The following is a 22,097-nucleotide window of genomic DNA, read 5'->3' on the forward strand; positions in this document are numbered from 1 at the left end:
TCGTTAGAGTTGGAAAAAATCTTTATACTAGCAAGTAGAACAAATTCTTGAGCTATCGAGGGATCTTGAAATGGTATTATCGTCACAACGAATGAATTTCAAAATTAATAATTTAGTAAAATATCAATTTGATAAAAATATTCCAAAGAAATATTCTATGAAAGTTATTTTCAGATTTGTCTTTTAAATTATTATTAAACTAACTTCTCGAACAATTCAATAGTCAAACTACGTTACTTAAGAAACACAACGTTGAGAATATCAATTCTTCAAATCTAAACTTCAATCCACTATTCCTCGCAAGAAACAACTTACTTACATAAAATTTTGACTAACGTGACTCTGAAAAAGTTCAAACATAAATGATTTTTCTTACTACACATACATATATACACATACATACAGCGACGAAAGTAAAAGAAAAACGACCAATTCTCCGTATAACTTGAAACCTCGCCTAACATTAAAATCTTACATTCCCCTCGAACAAAAGTCAACGTTCGAGCAATAGACACGTTGCAACAACAAATTTGAGGAAGATCTCTTAATAACAGCGAAGCGACAAAATTTTGCAGGTGATATCATCATCAAGGAAGGTACGATCGGCTCTAAAATGTACTTCATACAAGAAGGCATAGTCGATATCGTGATGGCGAACGGCGAGGTCGCGACTTCGCTGTCAGATGGCTCGTACTTTGGCGAGATCTGTCTACTGACGAACGCGAGGAGGGTAGCCTCGGTCCGTGCCGAGACCTACTGCAATCTCTTCAGCCTCTCGGTGGATCATTTCAACGCCGTGCTGGACCAGTATCCATTAATGCGCAGAACGATGGAAAGCGTTGCCGCCGAGAGGTATAAGCTTTGGTTAGGTTTGTTCTATCGAGTTGGTGTGCTAATAGATGTCAATCATCACTCCCACTTCCATGTTGATTTTGTTGAACATTGTGTACTGTCCGATAAAGCGAGTTCTATCAGTCATTCTTATTGTTATTTTATTATTTTAATTTTTTTATTACTATTATTATTATTATTATTATTGCTATCTAAAAACATTTCATATTCGCTTATCTCTTCAACACATCTTTGTTCTTCTTCTTATTATTATTATTACTATTATTACTATTATTATGATTATTATTACTCTGATATAATTTCTTTCATATTTGTCTGTGCTGGTTTTCAACTCGATACGCTTTTTTTGCATACACTTTACACACACAAAAAGGAAAATAATAAAGAATCTTATTTGGCTGGACGTTCTTTTTTGCGATTGAAGAATCTCTCTTATTGAACGTGACAGTGCAGAATCTTTGTTTTCTTGGGGAGAAAGTATTACAACGAAAAGCGCACTAACTTGCGATCGAGGGACGAGTATCCGTTAGATACTCGTCCCCAATCAATCGAGAGGGGAAATTTTTGAGAATTTTTTTCAACTTCGTTTTTTTCTTTTGTGAATATTCTCTCTCGACACGTGATTCCCCGTTCGACAAACGATCGTGTTTGTAGAAATGGCACGAGAGTCGAACGGGGTTTCATCCGTTCGAAAAGAAAGAAGAAAGCTTGGAACACCGCGACAAAATATCTTCACACTCTTGACACATTCACTATACATAGTAATGTTGTATTCATAATTTTGCAAACATACTTTATAAATCAGTTCTGGATTTCTCGGTTTTGCCGCATCTCCGCAGAGTCACATACTTATCTTTGGTTCTAGATAGAAATTTTATGATTTATTGGTCAAAGTAATTGATGCACTTTTATCGATAACGGTATTGCAGTAGCGTTTCTTGTCGTTTTTATGCACCAGTATTGTTTCTCTTATTAAATCTGTTTTGGTTACATTGCTATAGCTTATCTATCAAGTTTATGGTTCACTTTGAGTTCAAATAGTTGGGCGTTTTAATTCCTCAATATAAATGAATGAAATATAACTGTAATAAAGAGTATAAACTCAAACAGCAATCAAGATTTAAAATTTACAGTATGTAAATATAAATTATCCTATAAACTAACCATAAATCGGTAAATATAAAATTTATTTCAAAAAGAGTTATTTAAAAATTAAAAAAAAATTATTTTGTAGGAGACTAAACTATTTTCAACACATCAGTTGTTTATTTTTATCTATTTTCCTATTCCATTTAGAAGACAAAAGATTTAATCAAAATACTATTTGGAATCTGAAAATTCTAATAAATTTCGATAACTATGATAATAATATCGTAATGACGTTACCTCTATATCGTAATCATGGACAATTCTAACATTTATATAAAAACACCGTTTCTCTTCTTCAAATTCCCAAATCCTTTGTCCATTTTTGAGGGATTAAATCGATGAAATTATAAACACACGCAAAAATGTGATTCTGCGGGGCGCATTTCAAAGCTACTGACTTTCTTTTACCCAGTATTGTACCTCACATTATAAAACCTTTAGCGGTGCAAGTGGTATTAGAAACGAATAATAAAAATGTTTGTTACAAGTCGCGGTGGGATAATAACATTCGATTTTTTAGGGAATTACCTGTACTGCTAAACGGTTTGTAAGTCGATCGATGTGAATAATCGTTGGTTGTGTTCTGTGCAACATTCCCTACGCTTAATTGTGCTCTCTCTATAGGTTGAACAAAATCGGCAAGAATCCGAATCTGGTGGCTCACCGCGAGGAGGATCTTGGAAGCGAGTCGAAGACGATAAATGCCGTGGTGAACGCGCTCGCTGAGCAAGCCGCGCATGCTAGCGCCAGTGAAGAATCGGTAAATGTTTTTCAAAATTGCTACTAGCCATAATCGATAGATTTTTTGACGATTTTATATGATCATTAAGTCTATTCGCAATTTCTTAAAAAAGCACGCTAGGTATCTTAAGGTCAACTATTATCAGTTTTATATAAAATCTATTCAATCTATCAATCAAAAAGTGACTTGTTTGTCTCATTTCGTTATAAAATATCCGTTGAGGTTATTAGATGTATAAAGAGAGAGACTCTACATCCGTTACTCTATAACTGAAAAACCCCGAAGCCAACATCGCCTGTCGACTGTCGACTGTTTATGGTCTGCCTTCGTCCCAGTCTTTTGCCTATACGCTGTCGATGGCTTCAGTGCTTTAGAAAGCTAAAAAGACCAGATGTAGAGTTTTCTTAAAAGTGGTGACCATCAACAATATCATTTATAGAAAAAAAGTTTAGACACATATAGCTTTACAGTTTTTAAACAATTTTTATAATATTACAAAGCCGTAAATTTTAAGGCTCGGCGCACAGAGTATGATGAAACGACTGTTTCTTTTTCCTTTTTTTTTTGTCTAATAACTACATGAAAACTTATGAAATTCATTTGTTCCAAATTCCAGGTACACAGCATGGAACTGAGGACTCTTCCCGCTTGTCTGTTGCCCAGACCAAAGTCTGAGAATAATTTCGCGAGTCAGGAGCTCTCCCGAGAGGGACGACGGATCTTCCACAAGAGCGACACTTTCCACAAGGATTCGTATCAATGACGACACTCGTTATACTAGCATACAGAGAGATACTAACGGCTCCATGAGCGACAGTGGCGTTGTACACTGTCGATCGGATCGTTGGCAGCCGTTTTAAGCCTAGATCCTGGACGCTACACTAGAAGCAATCTATACATAGATATACGCTATGCCAGTAGTCTTCTAGCGATCGGTTTCTAGCGCCTTCTTATATTAACCTGACGGCACGTTCCAGTCCAGGATCTATGCGTAAAATCGCGCGGACCAAGAGAATGCCGACGTTCTCCAACGATGGCACGGCACAACACACAAAATAAAACCATCGTTTAGACGTAACGCTATTATTTTCCCCGTCTGCGAGACGTTCAACCTCAACAGCAATAAACGAAGCAACCGACAAAAAGAAGAAGAACAGAAAGCATTACTGTGAAGGGTTAGCTACGATTGTTGTCCTTCGTTGTCACGAAACGATCGCACGAGGATAGAGAAACGATCGAGGAATATTTTCAACGGAGGATCTTATGCTCGATGAAGGAAGAAGAAGGGGATCGATAAAAAGATGGACAGCTGTGCCATCGATCGGAGAACACGGAGCCGTTAATTCCTGCCGCGAGTCTTCTTCATCGACGCAGGCGTCGCAACTAAAAAGCGAACAGAAACTGATGCGACGACTGGATGAAGACCTCAACGACGACGAAGAGCAGGCCTAGAAATTTATAGAGCGTATGTAGAGCCCATCGTGGACTAGGTAGAAAAATCCTAAACGACAGTGTTAAACGATGCGTAAATTTCTCTGTGATTTTGCAAAAGCCGTACGTTTCGCACTTTTAGGGAAAAAATGATGAAACACAGGGGCGAGGGAGGGGGTATGAAAACAAGAAAGAGGATAACCTATACACGAACGATTAGGATTCTGTTTTTGGTTCTTTTCTAAGACAACTAACTAACGTATTGAGGAGGACGAGAGAGAAACTCGTGAAACGAGGGGTATTCCAGTTATAAGTTTGTTAACGTGTTTTAACTTTAGCTTCGTATCGTTGGATAGTCCCGCGCGAGTGACCGAACGAATAGTAAGATTAAAAGAAGAAGGAAGGAGCAACGTATAATACAAGAGCTGGCAATCGAAAGGGAATTTGAACGAAGATAAAGGACAAGGAAGATCGAAGAGGATGTCCCATTTATCGCGGTTAATCTGTCCTAATTTTTAAGATCGAAGGAGCACGCCTGCGATTCAGAACTCGCTTCTATGCTATTTTATTTTCGAAATGGAAAATCTTAATAATAAATAGAAAATACTTCTCGAATCGATTCGGGGCAGTGGACAAATTGCCGATATCGAATCACAATCAACAGATCTATTCAATTAAAAATCGGGGTTTCGGAAGATCATGCTGAGACGCGAACAGAAGGGAAAGGATCCAGCGCCACGGGAATCGAGATGGATGAATGTGTGAGAATTTTTCAGGGTTACAATTTCGAGGACAAACGGGGTATCGAGTGAAGAAATTTATGTCGTTCTACAACAGAGAGAAAATTAATATTATAAAACAAATCTAAATCGAAGGCCCAAAGATCGTGTTAACTTGTTGAGTGTTCTTTGGGCTGCCACGGCTAATATAAAAAAAAAATGTAACACAAACGTCAATGAATGAGAGATAAAATTAAGTAAGTGGAACGCGAGAGAGAGCGAACGAGAGAGCGAGAGATAAGTATCTTTTTATTCGGGTGAAAGACACGCGATGTATTATAAGAAGCGAACAAAACAAAACAAAACAAAACAAAAGAAACAAACAAAATAGAAGAAAAGAAGGAAGGTATAAATATTATGTAATAAATTATTATTATTGTTACCGGTTATCATTGCAATGATTATTACATCCACTACCGCATAAATGAAAATAAAAAAACAGTAAGCAGAATAAATGACAAAAAAATAAACTAAGAAGTAAAAGATGAGAAAACAGATTACACACATATTATATATATATATACATACATACATATATACATATACATAAATATACATATAAAGTATGCATAGTGGTCAATACAGTGCTGCAAGATATTAACGATCTAACGTTTTAAACTGTAAAACGCAAGGAAGAATGACACACCGACAGACACCGAATATACATTTACGAACAGTCTCGGATACAATGACGATCCTTGAGAATAAAATAATGTTGCTTCTCTGATATTGATTTCACGATTCGGCAGAACATTTTCCAAGCGATAAGGAAAAAACGGAATATAAAATAGAATTAAGAATTTAATACACGATCGAATTGTATTATTTTTCTAGCTGTTGGCGCGTACGTTTTTCGTTGGCGCGGTGTTATTCTTTGCGTATTTAAAAGTTTAACGCGACTGTTGAATTTGTCTGATATTAAGGTTATAAGAGAACCCTCGATTCTGAGAGAATATTTTCCGGGTCAGTGGCTTCTGAACTTGGATTTTATTATCGGCACATCTCCCTTTTAATTCTTAAAATGTATAAAACACGCCAGTTCTCCACTCTAACTCTACATCGTAAATTGTGAAATGATGTTACAGTTAGTAACGTGTTTCGTTTCAAAATTTTATTCAGTGGATTTCTGTCATTTGATTATTACATTAAAGAAGGAACAAAGTAAAAGTGAGATTACAGCAATAAAAGAGACGCAGGAACCACTGTACCACGTGTTAGCTCAATTGAACGTAGAATCGCATCTGTTCGCAAATGATACTCTTCTTTAAACAATTAAACGAACGCTCTAAGAGTCTAATTTACAAAATAGCAACGTTACTTGTTCTTTTGAAGTATTATATATGAATAATATGTATACACACGTTGGATCACATATTGACGTATACAATTATTACACCGACGAACACACACACACACACATACAACGGCGAATGAAAAAGAAAAAACGAAACGTGCCATTCGTTTCCTAGTTGAATGTGTACACCTTCGTGCATATGTGATTGGATATGCATACATGTACATATATACATATATAAATATATAAATATCCACGTAAGAGTGTAGGAATATTATATACATGCGTTTCATACATAATACATATACATATGTAAACATATACACCTACACACGTATGAGGAAAACAGAAGTACCTATTTTTCATGTAAGAGAGAGATAGTTTTCTGTCATTATTTTACATCCCCTCACGTCATCCTGAATAATATTATATTATATATATAAATAACGATAAAAAAAAGAATAACTAACTACGATAATGATTATTATTATTATTATATATAAATATTGTAATAGCGATGAAAGAGAACGGTTTGCGTACCGTGGGTCGAAAAAAAACATCCCAAAAAATGGTAGAATACTCGTAGACCGCATGACCGACGTTTTTATAGAAATCAACTCTATACATACAAAAACCGGTCTAGGACTAATCTGCCAGAAAGGTTCGGGCCTAAGGTGTACGCGTAACTAATTATACAAACAAAAATGAAAGAGAGAAATTAAAGAGAGAACGAGTGTGAGAAAGTGCGAAAGAATAGAATTATTGTTACTAATTGAAAAAAAAGACGAGCGAGAACGAAGTAGAAGATGAACGATTTATTATTATTACGATTATTATTATGATTACGATTACGATTATTATTACGGTTATTATCACGATTATAATTATTCTTGTTATTATCATTCGTAGAACGAAAACGTGGCAGAGAAGGAACGGAAGGAAAGAAGTTGTATTCTTTGCTATCCCTGCTGAAAAAAAGCAAAAAAATCGATAGATAACTATTTATCCGCTGTCTGCTAATGAAACGATCAGAGCGCGACGGGAAAGAGGGGGAGAAAGAGAGAAATATTATTATACCGCGTAAAAAAGCATAAAATAAGATAAGATACGTTATGTGTTGTAAAAATCGCTCTATGTACAACGTGTACATACAGACAGCCGCGAAAAGAGCATAGACTTCCAGAAAAAGAAAAGATAAAGGCGAATGTTATACGAAGAAATATTAAAACGAACAGAGAAGCAGGCGAAGAAGGATAACAAAAATATAATATTAGGATTAAATATCGAGCAAATGCGAACAAACACAGTGTTAAAAAAAAAAAAAAACAAATAAATAACTCGTGCGACTATTCGAGATGCACGTTATTTGCTAAGCGACAAGAGTGAGACACGTAATTAAGCGAATTAACAAAACAACAAAAGCAAACAGAAAAAAATAAAAAAAAGTAACATACAAAAAGGCAAAGTTAGTTTTTGTATCGATATCGAGAGAATAGGTTTCGCAAGGTAGCAGAGAAACGGAAGACGATCAGGGGCCCGGAAATCGGAAATGATAACATAAAATCCGCGCGTGTAACACGTTTACATGGCGAAATCGAAGAAACCACTGATGGAGTTCGATTTAAAAGAAAAGAGGACAAAGAAAAAGAAATAAAGGAGAGTCATCGAAGAACTTCAGTTTTCTCGTCAGATCGATGATGAATGATGAATTGCGAGATCGTCGTTCGCGGTTGAGAAACGATACGGAATAATAATAAACGATGCCAGAACTGTCCTAGAGCCAGAGTATAAAAAAGTATACAACATAAAAAGACTGTAGCGCCATGAAATATGTGTATCTCGGATCTTAACATATCAGACGTCTCGTTTCGAGCGACTACGAGATCGTTCGCGGCGAGATTTTTCGCTGGACAGCTTGCTGATTATCCGCGTTTCCAAGTGAAGCACACTTTGGACGAGTCTGGTGATGGGCTAAGAATCTTTTTTAAACGTGTTTGAAACTGTTAATTAACGTATGGAAGTTATAGTAACGCGAATGCCATGATCCATTGTGCAAGGGTAATGGAAAAGTATTCAACGGAATTTTCTTATATGAGATTTTGTTTTTTCTAAAAGATTGTTTTAAATTTGATCGATGAATTATTATAGATTTTTTTCTGTCAATATTTTATGCATTAACTTGTTAAAAATCGAGCAATGAGATGAAAACTGAAATGTGTTAACAATGTAAGTTATATATCATTTCGATATGTTACAGGAAAAATTACAAAATCGTTTTGTCAAGTTTGTCAAGTTACAAACAATGCACTAGAGTAATAGATACTAGGATAATCAGAGATTCAACAAATGTTTTCCTCACTTGGCAAGAAATCATAGTACTATAAATAGCTCAATCTTCTGAAATTTCATAAAGTTGTAGGATCTAAATGGAGAAAGAAATATCGACAAAAATATTAAACAAATCCTTAGAGCTGTTCTTCATAACCACAAGTTAAAAAACAGAATTCAACAATGTAAATTGAAGTATTGCAAATGAAATATTGTGTTAACATAACGTTGATCTTTAATGAATTAACATAAAACTTATAAACAAACTTTTTTTATTTTTTATTTTTGAATTGTTATTCTTAAGGAAAATGTATTCCTAAGGTTTATTTAAGGTTTATTGTGAATCGGATAAAAAACTTTTCTTATATAAAAAAAGCATATTTAACGATTTCCAATTATTTTTGCACAAAAACTTATCATGTTACCAATATCTAACAACCCATGAAGTCTTGAAACGTAAAGATCTTTCAGATAGAAGCTTCACCAACATATAAAAGCCATTACTATAACTTTTTACTCGCATAGGAATTACCATAGACGTTTCTATCACTTTTAAAACTCTCAAACAATTGTCAAAAATCTTTACTCTTCAAGACTTTCTAACTCCAATCTTATACCTCGAGACACAAGATCTAAAACGAAATCTCAATCTTCTTAACGCATAAAATATCCAATTATTAATATAATTTTAAATTTCCTAAAATATCTATCCACTCGAAATGTTAGATCTGTGGAAGTCTAAATTTCCAAAATTTCGCAGAAGCCTACAGAGACCTGATACGAAGAACGAACAACCCATCACCAGACATTTCAAAGCTTCCTAACCTCAAGACCAGCCTACCTTCCAAATCTCGCAATTCACCTTACTATTGTTCTCGAAAAAACAAAAAGAAAAACGAAAAAAAAAAAGGAAGAAATTCTGTTTTCGACGTCATTGGCTTGCGAGTTCAACGAGCCTACCGAGAGCCATCGAATCGAGAGAGCGTAGTCGAACTGAACCGTAGCGATGACACAGTGTAGACAGAGAGACACACACACCTAGCTAAAACTAAAACACTTCCGTTTCCGGTTTCAAGGATCGAACGCAATTATTTAAGGAAAAGAAACAAACAAAAAAAATTACAAAGAAAAAAGATAAAAAAATTATAACGATCGATAATGAAACATGCGACTGTCCAATGCCAAGTAGAATGCTAAGCTTCGTTAGACAGTACACTGGCAAGCGTTTCTCGGTGATCTCTACAAGGTGACACGCAAGACTGGCTCTTTAAATCGCTGGTGTCTCGTAGATTCCGTATAGGTAGATGTTCATGTTCAATGATTTTGTTTAAGTAATCATATGTTATATACACACGCGCATAAGTGATTGAAACAACGAAGTCGAAGATATTAAAGTTCGTAATCGCAGATCAATCGACATGTCGATCGCCTTGTAGATCTCGTTAGGGATGACTCTGATAGATTAGCCACTGTGTCTTATCATGTTCCTCTTTTTCTCGATCGTTTCACTTGTTTAGAAAGTTTATACCCTTTTATGGTGTAATAAAACGATGAATATTGAAGAAACGACCTAATCCTTTCATACGGAATAATAAACAACAGTAAGGATTTATAGTACACAGACATTTGTTAGAAGAAAGAAGATAAATAGGTTGAATTTTCGAAATAGCAATTTTCGAAGTGGAATTTATACAATTGAATTTGGATCAAGAAATATAATATACTTAAATTTGTTTGAAAAAAGAGGAGAAGTATAGATTAAATAATTTTCAAAACAGAATTTATGCAATCGAATTTTAATTACATTCGTCATATAGTAATGGTTGTTAAATATATCAACTTAATTTCAGTTTATAGCAGTAATGAATTTAATAATTTATAAGCAATTTAATAATTAACGTCCTGAAAAATATTGACATATTTTTATAAACGAAACGACAAAATCTACCATTGTCCAAAGTTCCAATTAAATCGCCCGATGCTTCTGCACTTTCCTTGATAATACTATTTATAACAGGATTGTATGCATAAGAAAGATGAAGCAGTTTTATTGTGTGTAAGAAAACTAGCTTTTTTCGAAAGCTTAGGTTCAGAGGTTTTAATTGTACTATGTCGAACCCGAAGATTATACTAATTAGAAAAAATTAACAGTTCCGTAATTCCAGTTAAAAATAGATATTCCTTGCTTCTTCATTTTATGCATCGTGTGTTGTAATAAGTTTCGGTGGTGACAGAAAAAATTATAACAATCCAATAGTCTTCGTAAAAATTATCTCGAGACATGTGGTTTTCTTAATCTCGGAGCAATTAAAGATTAAAAAATGGTCCCTTTTCCACATTCTGAATTACAGTAGAGTTCTAATACTGCAGCTTTCAAGACATTTAATTAACAAATATGCCGGATCGTTGACTTATGTCTAGATAATGTGAGAAATATGATAAAAATAATTTGAACAAGAGAAAATAAGAAAGTTTCAATTCTTTACAATAATCTTTATCTTTCTTAGAATATGCTAATGGACTAGTTCCGACAAAAAATAACATAAATTGATCTAGGCTTAATAGTAATTAATTTAATAGACCTACGTTTATATAATACGATGAAAACGAAAAAAATGATAATAGAAAATCTTTCTGCAGTAATCTTTGTCCTATCTTTTTGAGAAATATGTTAATAAATTAGTAAGATTTTTCCTACGAAGATAGGGCCAAAACCCAACAATAAAAATCTTAACAGCGATCAATTGAAAAAATCTTGAATAATTATAACACCCTTAGTCGATCGAATGTTAAACTATCATGAGCGTCAAACCAACATTAAAATTTCACTATATTTATATTTATCATATCAGATGCAAAAACGTCTAATTTTAGCCATGTACATACATATAATAAAATTCTAATATTTGTTTATTCCCTCTCCAATTATTTATTTACGACTAATACGTATCAAGTCAGTAAATTTGTCCAATCTTCGTATTACACCATGAAAAGGTCTAATTCATAGAAATTCCGATAGGAATTGATTTGAACGTAGTGATCATCGTTAAATCGATCCAGCGGTGTGCCACCGTGTAGAAATCATTTTAGTCGCTCGAGAAACCTGCGTATAGTAGCGCCTTGTAAAGAAACAAACAAACAGATATATAAACAGTAAAAAAAGAATAAAAAAGAACACGAGAGAAAGAATGGATGCGCGACGAGCGACTGAGAACGAGCGAAAAAGGATCGTGCGTGTGAGCGAGATTGAGAAAATGCGAGAGCGAGAGAGAAACAAATATAAAACATTACCCTAGCGTCAATTTTCTACGAAAAGAGTTTTCTACAAAATTCACACCATAAGCGTGCATCTGGTCGCATCGCGCTTATCGTATGAATCTATGTATGTATGCTACACGCAAGCGCTGGTACGAATCTCTTGACGTTTTTCTAATTAGAACATCGTTCGCTAAGTTTGTTACACAAAGAAAAAGAAAAATAAATAAATAACGTTTTCGCGGAATGATCGATCGTGAACATCGATATCGGTTTGTTCGATGTAAAAGCCGACGAGAATGTGAAACTAAGAGAGAGAGAGGGAGAGAAAGAGAAGAGATGAGAGGAAGCGAGCGAAAGAGCGAGAGAGAGAGAGAGAGAGAGAGAAAGAGTGCAGCCCCATAAAAAAAAGCAAGCATAGTAGCGGATATAAAAATTAAGAGCTCATATAGGTGCTTGTTCGAGACGCACTAAATAATTGTAAAAGCGAATAATATGGAATCAGATAAAAAAAGAAAAAAAATGAAGATGAAGCAATTACGAACTATCGTTCAATTATTGAGTTCCGTATCGGTGTTTAACTTTTCGCACTCGACCATCTTCATTCGTATCCTTCATCCTCTGAATTTTCACTTTACAAACGAACACAAGGAATCTATAAGTAGCGATTAATAATTACTTCTCTATGTACGAACATTCGAAATCGAGTTTCCACTAATAGAAAATATGAAACTACCTAATATATGAATATTTGAATCGAGTGCGCAAAGAATTAAAAATCGATCGAGATATTCCTATCGCTCCGGGAAGGATATAGAATTCTAATCGTTTGAAAATGAGAAGTAGAGTGATTATTATAAAAACGTGTTCGAGCAAAAGCGATGTTTGCGATTAATAAGAGTTAACATGTATATTTTCGTTCCATTGTAATTCCGTCGTCCGATGAAGCCCAATGGTGTAGTATCGTTGTAGATAAATTAATGCCAAAAATGAATTTTTGCGACTTGATCTGGATTATATGTTCTAGACCTGTCGATTTCAGTTCCGTCAAGCCTCGTTTAGATTAGACAAATGAACTATATTCGAGTAATTTATGATCCCTTTACCACTGAGAAATATCCTTTTATCGCGTTGACTGCTACAATAATTACATATATGTGGTTTCTTGTGGTCGGAACTGCCTTATTTTTCAATAGGATAACGACAAGCTATATAATTATATGTTTAAGCGTTAATGAATGAATTTTTTCCCTAACAAACATATTTTTTCACTGTTCTTTACTGAGAAGCGCCATATGATTCACACGGCCCATATAGCTGGAATTTTTCACGGCCAGCAACGTGTTAAGTTTCTATATTTGTTCTCGTTAGTCAAATCATTATTAACGTGAACTTATTGTTTTATTTGAATTTAAATAATCTTTCAAGTTTCTACGTTCGTTCTCAGTAGCTAACGATAATACACTTCGCCCTTATTTGGTTACGTTCAAGTAGCTTCACAGCAGTTACTTTACTAATATTGATTTATTTATTACTTTAATTGATTTGAAATATACTTTTAGGTTTTTTCGTAAACCTAAGATTAAAGAGGATCTCTTAACCATCCCTTGATTTGAAACAAATAACAGTGATTAAGATGTTGGTTCCTCAAACTAAGTCGATTTTAGTATATCATTTTAGGTATCTAGTTGAAGTCAGGTTGCTTGAACTCGAACGATTTCTAATTTAGTAACTTGACTTATAATCGTGACAAATACGTGTCAAGTTATTTGAGTTCAAATAACCTGATTAATCTGAACGAGACTTTAGAAACAGGTTGCCTGATCGGTATTTGCTGTATATAATAACTCTCTAGTCGCAAGATATCAATTTTCTTTGGTTTTGCAACCTTAGAAATAGCGAGGAAAAAGATATTAAGCAAATGTCTGAAATTCTCTTTTAAAACCACGACGTTAACAATGAACAAATTTTAATAACAGGAATACTCTGACAAAGAATCGAAAGTGAAATGTAACGTGTTGATAAAGTAACGTTGGTCCTGATAATAGGTGAATTTTAAACGAAAGATCATAGCTGGTAAGAAAAATCGATGGACTTTTACTCTAGGAAATATTTATAAAGTTCCATTGCAAATTAACCAGTTAATCCAACCTTTAGCGAGTTATTGCAAAACGATCGAAAAGTAATAACTGGAGAGTTCTCAGAGAGAAACCTCAGTTCGATTCCCAAAATTTCGTTCGAACCGCTACACCATTGTTCGCAACAGTGATCCAACCACCTCCTCATGGAACGAATATAATTGTGTTTTGCGATTACGATGAAACAAAAAAAAAAAAAAGAATAAAAGATATACGTGTATTCACGTACATGTAAGTGTATATGCGCGCGTGCGTACGATAAAGATGAATTTCGTTTAGGCCAGCTCGTGGCTCGAGCAAGTAAAAATATGCTTAAAACTGACGAAACGAAGAAGGGGTTTAACGGAACTAGACAGGGTTAGGGTTTTGATCGAAATAATCCTACCATCCGCAATTTGATGTCTACACATAACACGTACACTGATGAAAGTTTTCGTGTTCGTTATAGCGGTGTAAACAAATGGAAAGAGACAGGAAAGGAAAAAAGAACGTGAAAAGGTGGACGTTTTTCGTCACGACCACATCAATCATAATTAGAAAACGTTTGGTCGAAAAATAAGATGAATTAAGAAATAATACTAATAATACGTATGAAGAGACTCTATCGCGAAGGAATAGGTACATCGTACTTCTTGAGACATATACACGTATACTTCTTCTTGTTTCCGGTTCTCTAGCCTGCGATTAAATATATTTTATTAAAGAATAAATAAGAGATAAAAACGTTGCAAATAATCGAATAACGAGCATAAAGTGTAATGATGCATGCAAAATAGAGAGTAAAAAGAAAACAATTAGTGGCCACGGATTATAAGGCGCAATTGAATTTAAAACGCGAAACGAGTTAAACTACCACAGCAGCAAAAAAAAAAAAAAGAACAACTACTAAAACTAAAGAAACAAGCAAAATAAAAAAGGAAAAAAAATAAAGAATATGAAGCAGATTAGTTCTTTTTCTAACGAGCGAATCGTTTTTTAAGTGACACGTAGCTGGCTAATTAGTGGTTACATAACTGGCCAATATACTTTTATAAACTGTACGGAAAATGGAAAAAAACAGAAACTATAAAGTATTCACGCGCGTTTAGACATCAGCACTTTTAAAATATACTTGCCATAACGAATGCCTTAGCAAACAAACAAAAAATTATAAAAAATAAAATATAAAACGTTAACTGTACATTGAGGTACGACGACGAGGAATGAATATATAAGTATAATAAGTATACATACGATGATCATAACATACATAAATACATACAGACAAACATAAAAGGATAAATACAAGAAATAAATTAATAAACGAGATAAAAGAGACAATGTACACATCATTAGAGGAAAAGGAAGTAAGGTGAATATACGTACACACATATACAATATATATCTTTACTTTCGAAACCCTGTATTTGTATAAAATGTATTCGCGAACGTTGCTCCTTGTATATTTTATACATTTTACAGTTATCGTTTTAAAAGAAAAGAAATAAGCAGAGCAAAGTGGTTATAACGATTTAAATTAACAAAGTAAATGCAGAAAAACACATATACATGTATACATACATACACGGGAAAAAGGAAACAGTGTACATGAAACCTCTCAGAAACGCACTAATATAAAAGAAAAAAAAGTATAAGAGATGATTGATGCAAAGTGAGAATATATTATTAAATGTATTTAGATTAAGATTGAATTATTAGGAAGGACGAGAGAAAAAAGAAATAACAGAAGAAAATTAAAATACGTTCATTAATCGTGTACATAAACATCGTTGGCAATATTCGACTTCGCCCGTCCATTTAGTTTCTAGACCACACGTCTCTACGAATTGTTCCTTTCGAGCCAGCATCGAATAGGTCAGAAACGATTGAAGATAATTTGCGCCTGTAATTCTTGTTAATCTATCGTTAAACACGTTGACATAATTTAGTCGAAGTGTTTTTCTTCTCGAACAGAGAATAATTATAATATTTTAAAATATATCATTGTTTATGTTTACGATATAGTTCCAAGTACTCCAAGTTTTCATTCATTTTCTTCTTCATCGTTCATCCTCATCCGTTATTATTATCATCGTCGTTTATCATTTTCATCTTTGTCTTTTTGCATTTTCTTTAACAACCTCCATTTCAATTTCACCGCCAAATCTCTTTGAAATGATCGAGTTTTGTACGTGTGGCGTTAAACACGCGCGCGCGCGCGCGCGCACGTGGTTATAGCGATACAATGACATTCAATCAAAATGAATTTACTAATAAAATCTGACGACACCGTACAGGATATGTAATGCTAAATGGTAACCATTATCTTATGGTTTAGTCTATTGTTTGCTTGTTTGTTTTATCACTTTGGAATCTTTTTTATCATCCTTCTGTTAGTTACTAATTTCTTTCTTATCCTCATTAATTTCCTCGTTGCAATGTAATTGCTTCATTGCAATTTATAAATAAATTTATTACCTGTTTCTTATGTTTTTACCTATTTCTAACTCATCTGTTTTCATTTCTTTTTTGATTCGAAAAAGAGGAAAGTATGTGAAGTATATTTAGTAATTTACGTTAGCTTTAAATTTATATTAAAATATATAGTAATTAGTTATTCCTCCACTGTATGCCTTTCGAATAACCGAACTGTTTAAGACTTATGTTTTTAATTGCTAACGAAGGGTATTATTCCTACTGAATAATTGTACAATATACGAACATCTTTACACGCATTTCAAGTACTCATATTCTGTACAAAAATTTATAACTACTAACTAATAAACAAATTTCGGCAATGAGTTAATTAAACTTATGGTTCATTTCATGTTTATTTCTTTCATGGAGTAATTAGCTGAATTTATAGATAGGCATTTTTTTAATCTGTATACAGTAGTGTAGAAATTTAAAGTTCGACTATCAATTGGTATCGAGTCGCTCGAATCTTCGATATGACCATGTTAAATAAAAACAATGATGGTTCAAGCAGTTCCGAAGATGAAATATCAAAAGCTGCATTAAGAGAAGCGGCGGATCACCAATTTCTGAAGGTCGCCTATTTTCCCAACGAAAAATTTCAAAACTCAGACGTTTTTACGAAAACAGATGAACACAGTAAGTACCATAACCTCATTTTTGTTTCTATTTCACGTTTGTTTCTTATTATCACAGAAACTTGTATAACTGGCAACAAATTTTTCTTTCTTTTTTTTTAGATGATTCATTAGAAAATAATAATATAAAAACCCCCGTGTCATTAAGAAAAGATTTGGAAGAGAAAAAGACATTTTCTAATTTTGGTGTGAGTCCGACATTCCAGAATTATGTTGCAAAAAAGCTGGACGAAATTATAGAGAAGTATGTAATTATTTTTTATTTATTTATCTTAGTCCGTGCCTCTCGGTTTTGGACGAACTTTCGATTTTTACAACACATTATTGCACTTAGCCTATTCTTACCTCTAGTCTAAAACTAATGCTTACGCTCTATTGCACTTATGCCTACCCACTATTCCCACTTATGCCTACACACTATTGTCACTTTGGTCTTTTTCCTCCTTGCTGCGCTACCTTCCTGTCATTCCACCCTGTCTTGTATTGCCTTTGCCCTTCTTTTCTCTATTATTGCTCTTAAGTCCATTAGTCCTTCCCCAGTCTCATTCAATATTTTTTCCATGTCCTTTGCTCCTCCTGTTATTTCACATTCTTCTATTACATGTCTCAGGTCCTCTTCTTCCCTTCCACATAATCTGCCCTTTTTTTCTCCCTCCTCTTTCCAATATTCCTTCACTCTGGTCTCGTTTCCACACCTGAATCTGGCTATAATTTTGCTGTCCTTCCACTTTATCCTCCCTTCCAAGTACTTTGGCATCTCATCTTTGGTTATGTTCCTGTAATATCTGTTGTATTTGGATTCCCTTATCCTTTCCCTCCTCTCTTCTGTTTTTCTCTTCCTTCTTTCTTCTGCAATTTGGTCTCCTGTCCAACTTTCTTGCTCCCTTCCTGCTTCCCTCTGTGTCCCTCCGTTTCTCACCTCTTCTAGTTCTTTCTTTCTCTTCCTTGCTCTTTTCCCTTCCTGGCCATTTCCCCAGTTTCTCTCTCTTTCCTTTATGCACTCTTTTACCAGCTCCTTTTCCAATTCTAGAGTTCTTTCCTCATACCTTGCTGCTCTTTTCAATGCTTTCACCTTGATTTCCTCTATCTTGCACTCTTCTGTCAGTATGTAGTTTGGTATCGTCCTGTCTAAACCTAAGATCCATTTTACATACCCTCTTTTTATCCTGTCCAGCGTTTCTTTCCCGTTTCAGCCCCATACCTCTGCTCCAAACAGCGCCACGCTCTCTACTAATGCTTCAAACATCTTCATTCTCCTCTTGTAGTCCTGTTTGAATATTCTTTCTCCCACGCTCCATGTTTTCTTCTTTGCTATCATCGCTCTCCTTTTCCTGTCTTGTATGTGCTTCTCATTGCTGCCGTTTTTCTGTAGTATGTACCCTAGGTATCTTATCTCCTCCACTTCTTCTAGTTCTTGCTCTCCCCAATTCCATCTTCTTTGTCTCCTTTTGTTCCTTCTTTTTTCAAATACTACTATTTTTGTCTTTTCTGTGCTTAGCTCCAATTCTGCTTCTTTTAGAAATTTTTTGACTTTCCTTAGCATCTCCTTTAGCTCCTCTTCCCTATCCGCCATCAACACAATATCATCCGCGTATGTCAGTGACCATACCTTTCTTCCTCCTATCGCTATGCCTCCAGCTTGCCCTTTCCTTAGTTCATCTTCCAGCCCTGCCACGTAGAGAGAAGTATGTAATTAATTTTACAAAGAAATATTCAACTCCAGATGAATTATTTACAATATAAATAGAATGTATATATCTTTCATATATACCAAGAAAAATTTTCTTTCAGATCTATTAAAGTAAAGAAGAAGAACATAAACAGTATTATAAATGAAAAGAAAGAAAAAGACAACATTTATGGCATAAAGTTACTCAATTCTTCTGTGCAGTTTTTAACAACTGAAAAAGAAAGTGAAAAGCCTCAAAAGAAAAGGAAAATTAAAATGACTATAGATGAGAAAACAAATTTCTCAAAATGTAAAATAGTAGCTGTAGATCCTGAACGAATATTATCAAAAATAGACACTGAAGCTTGGACAAGTAAAAGGAAAGAACCTGAATTCAATTACAAGAAACTGAAAAATGGTACTCTAGTTGAAAAAACCTAGTCACAGGTTAGGTTTAATTTAACTTAAATTAATTTGTAATGTATATAAATAAATAATTTTATGTATGAGTTGTATAATTTGAAAATATATTCTCTTTACTTCTTACTATATATATTTTATAACGTAATTGAACATTATTTTTATCACTATATCGTGTTACATACTTATACACAATACATTTAAATGCGTCATGCTACGACATAAACGTTTCACGCGTTCGAAATTTATGAATTAATAAATTGATATCAACATTAGTAGATTAAGTAATTAGAATTTTTAATGAATCTACAGAAAAATCATGGATATTCAAGGAACGTGCACCACAAATACAGATAATGTCTGCGAATTGTACGTATCATATTCTTAACCTCAAACTGTGTTTACAAGCAATATTTGACGGTATTTTGTTGCATAAATACCTTATAACATATAATCGATTTATGTAAACCTAAGTCCAATCTATTTCCTAAATTATTTTTGTCAATTATTCTTTTAGGGAATTCCTTCGTATTTATATAAAAATTTCTTTTAATATACAATAAATAATTGTTCTTGATCTTTATTAATTTAAAAGAAAAAAATATCTTCTTTTTAAAACTTTATTTGTTGATCTTTAGGTGTAATATACGACCTCGTAAATATACTTGTCCACGATGTGAGATAAGATATTGCAGCTCTGATTGCTATAAGTCAGAAGCTCATTCAGAATGTTCAGAAAGTTTCTATAAGCAATGTGTAATAGATGAAATAAAGTCTCAAGAAAAAGATACAGAAGGTAGAAAGAAAATGCTAGAAATTCTCAAAAGGGTACACGAGGAAGATTTAAAAAATATGGAAGCATTGGAAAGTGATGATGAGATTGATAATGACGAATTAGAAGAACAGCTAGATTCGGATGACGAAGAAGATGTGAGCTAAATTCATATTGATATCTTTGAAAAATACAATTTTTTCTGTGTTTTCATTTAAACTAATGTCTTTTTTAGATACCAGATTTAGAAAGAAGACTTAATAATATAAATTTAGATAATGCAGATGAAGTATGGTCTGTGTTAACAGATGATGAAAAGCAAGAATTTGAAGCTCTCGTAAAAAATGGTGATATAGAAAAACTTCTACCTCAATGGATTCCATGGTGGACCTATCATATTAAAAAAAAATTAGTTCAAGATATGGATCAAAACGATGAGCAATCATTGCAACTCCCTCCTTTAATAGATGTTCCAATATTTAATGCATTGCAAGTAATTTTCAGAATAAATATATATATATATATATACTTCATTGAATATAATCTGAGTGCAGAAAACTTCAAATATTTTCTTTATTACAGAAAGCTTCCCCAAATGTTGAATTTAATGTGATAAATGTAATCTATGCATATGCATACATAGCAAACTATTATAATGGTGACTATTTAAACTGTCCGATGGAAGCTACAATTGTTTTTCTTGATCTTAGTGATAATATGAAACTCAATACAGTTTTTGAAAATCCAGAATCAGCAATCACTTCCACTGTTCACAACATTATTAATGTAAGTACTATAACATTTAATATTTAAAATATTACAAGTAATGAAAACATTAAAATATTTGCTTATTGTTTTCAGTGTAACTGGTTACCTCAAGATGAACAAACTTTATTAGTTTTCAAGGAAGCTGGGAATAAAATAATACAGGGACCCGACGAGAAGAATAAATATCTTTATATTGCTGTTGCACTCTCAGAAATACATAGATTACTAACAATGACAATAGAAGAGATATCGAAAAATAAAAATAAAATTGGAGATAAAGAATTCGTCAAAAAGTTTGTCCAACGATATAATGTAGATAGTATAGATTTATCGAAGAAACAACTTCTTTTACATTGCAAAAAGTTGGAATACTACATATCATGGACTAAAAATCGCCATATAAATACTTGTACATAAAAATATGGAACAGATATAAATTTAAGGATTTATAATCAGTTATAAAATGTTCTTAAATAAACATATATATTTTTTCCTATATTTTTGTCATTGCCACCATATTGGTTTTCATAATTTAAAACTGTTAAATTTTTAATAAATCCACTCACCCGATCCTCTTCTATTTCCTCTTCGTGAATATCTCCTAAATCTTTCCCAATTTTCTACACTTAACATGACAACACAAAATTTGCAAGCACAAAACTTAAAAATTTATTTATTCATTCACCGGCACGTCATTAATGCTAAAGACAAAAAATTCAAACTGTAATTTAGAGAAACAGAATCGATATATCGACTTTTAGATTACTATTGATTTATGAGCAAATGATATACTATGTATAAAGTTGCGAATTTGTTTTAATATTTGGGGCGCGAATTTTAAATATAACGAATTTTTGAAGTTCTAGCTTATGTTATTATAATTTATTCTTAATGTCACTATTATATGCTATTTACTTATAATATATGCCACTTATCTTTTATTTAACAAAAAAATATCTATGTGATATTATGTAATTGTGTATGATAAAAAGATGGTATTAAAGAAATAAATTTTACTTTAAAACTAACTAAAAATTGTTTCATTTACTATAAAGTTTAAATAAAATTAAGTAAAATAAAATAAACTCAAGTTCAAAAGTTTAAGAGATCCAAAGAATACAACATTTATTATTAATAACGAAAATTTATTTTTTTACATAAAAATCCGCAAGAAATTATTAATAAATCACATAAACATGTAATGTAAATATATATAATATATGTCGTTATATAAAACATCACATACATGTTCACTTTTTACTCAAGAGACCTGATTTCTTTCTTAATCTCTGTATTGACAAAATTCCGTAACTAATTATTTAAATTGCTTTAAATTTCTAAAATTGCTTCTACCAAGTTAGTTATATCTTCTATCGATTATATAAAAGAAATAAATTATTGATTGTTA

The 22,097-nt window shown here is 33.1% G+C and overlaps 3 protein-coding genes and 1 long non-coding RNA gene across 13 annotated transcripts in view; 3 read left to right on the plus strand and 1 right to left on the minus strand.

Moving 5' to 3' along the window:
- LOC122570229 (potassium/sodium hyperpolarization-activated cyclic nucleotide-gated channel 2) overlaps positions 1-14,859 on the plus strand; it is a 221,402-nt gene extending 206,543 nt beyond the window's left edge. For 5 of the 7 annotated variants that reach the window (XM_043732288.1, XM_043732290.1, XM_043732291.1 and 2 more), the window contains 3 exons: positions 576-864; positions 2,626-2,761; positions 3,360-14,859. In XM_043732288.1, coding sequence (XP_043588223.1) covers positions 576-864; positions 2,626-2,761; positions 3,360-3,506 — 572 coding nt within the window. In that variant the 3' untranslated portion in view covers positions 3,507-14,859. The remainder of the gene's footprint in view (positions 1-575; positions 865-2,625; positions 2,762-3,359) is intronic. The other 2 variants (XM_043732289.1, XM_043732294.1) reach the window with 1 other exon arrangement.
- Positions 14,860-16,922: 2,063 nt separating this feature from the next.
- Positions 16,923-18,963, plus strand: LOC122570233. The gene is made up of 2 exons (XR_006317772.1): positions 16,923-17,061; positions 18,852-18,963. It is a non-coding gene; the product is annotated as an uncharacterized LOC122570233 (long non-coding RNA).
- Positions 17,954-21,611, minus strand: LOC122570231. 3 transcript variants are annotated; one of them, XM_043732300.1, is made up of 3 exons: positions 21,256-21,611; positions 18,262-18,728; positions 17,954-18,194 (listed from the first exon to the last, which is right to left on the minus strand). In XM_043732300.1, the coding sequence occupies exons 1-3, from the start codon at positions 21,320-21,322 to the stop codon at positions 18,189-18,191; spliced, it is 540 nt and encodes a 179-aa protein (XP_043588235.1). In that variant the 5' UTR covers positions 21,323-21,611; the 3' UTR covers positions 17,954-18,188. The 3 variants fall into 3 exon arrangements, with proteins under 3 accessions (XP_043588235.1, XP_043588234.1, XP_043588236.1); XM_043732299.1 differs by having other exon boundaries at positions 17,954-18,728; XM_043732301.1 differs by lacking the exon at positions 21,256-21,611 and adding an exon at positions 19,335-19,471 and having other exon boundaries at positions 17,954-18,728.
- On the plus strand, positions 19,056-21,187 carry LOC122570230 (zinc finger HIT domain-containing protein 2). Of its 2 annotated transcripts, XM_043732297.1 has the most exons (6): positions 19,056-19,176; positions 19,462-19,518; positions 19,788-20,079; positions 20,157-20,414; positions 20,504-20,707; positions 20,783-21,187. In XM_043732297.1, the coding sequence occupies exons 2-6, from the start codon at positions 19,469-19,471 to the stop codon at positions 21,104-21,106; spliced, it is 1,128 nt and encodes a 375-aa protein (XP_043588232.1). In that variant the 5' UTR covers positions 19,056-19,176; positions 19,462-19,468; the 3' UTR covers positions 21,107-21,187. The 2 variants fall into 2 exon arrangements, with proteins under 2 accessions (XP_043588232.1, XP_043588231.1); XM_043732296.1 differs by lacking the exon at positions 19,056-19,176 and having other exon boundaries at positions 19,243-19,518.
- Positions 21,612-22,097: the final 486 nt, after the last annotated feature.

The sequence above is a fragment of the Bombus pyrosoma genome, linkage group LG8 (assembly GCF_014825855.1).
Source record: "Bombus pyrosoma isolate SC7728 linkage group LG8, ASM1482585v1, whole genome shotgun sequence".
Classification (NCBI taxonomy): Eukaryota; Metazoa; Arthropoda; class Insecta; order Hymenoptera; family Apidae; genus Bombus; species Bombus pyrosoma.

Coding starts and splice junctions, on each gene's coding strand:
- LOC122570230 (XM_043732297.1), top strand. CDS start 19,469: ATGGATATTCAAGGAACGTGCACCACAAATACAGATAATGTCTGCGAA. Junction 20,415..20,503: donor CAATATTTAATGCATTGCAA/GTAATTTTCAGA, acceptor TCTTTATTACAG/AAAGCTTCCCCAAATGTTGA. Junction 20,708..20,782: donor CTGTTCACAACATTATTAAT/GTAAGTACTATA, acceptor TATTGTTTTCAG/TGTAACTGGTTACCTCAAGA.
- LOC122570231 (XM_043732299.1), bottom strand. CDS start 21,322: ATGTTAAGTGTAGAAAATTGGGAAAGATTTAGGAGATATTCACGAAGA. Junction 18,729..21,255: donor AGGAAATAGAAGAGGATCGG/GTGAGTGGATTT, acceptor TCTACGTGGCAG/GGCTGGAAGATGAACTAAGG.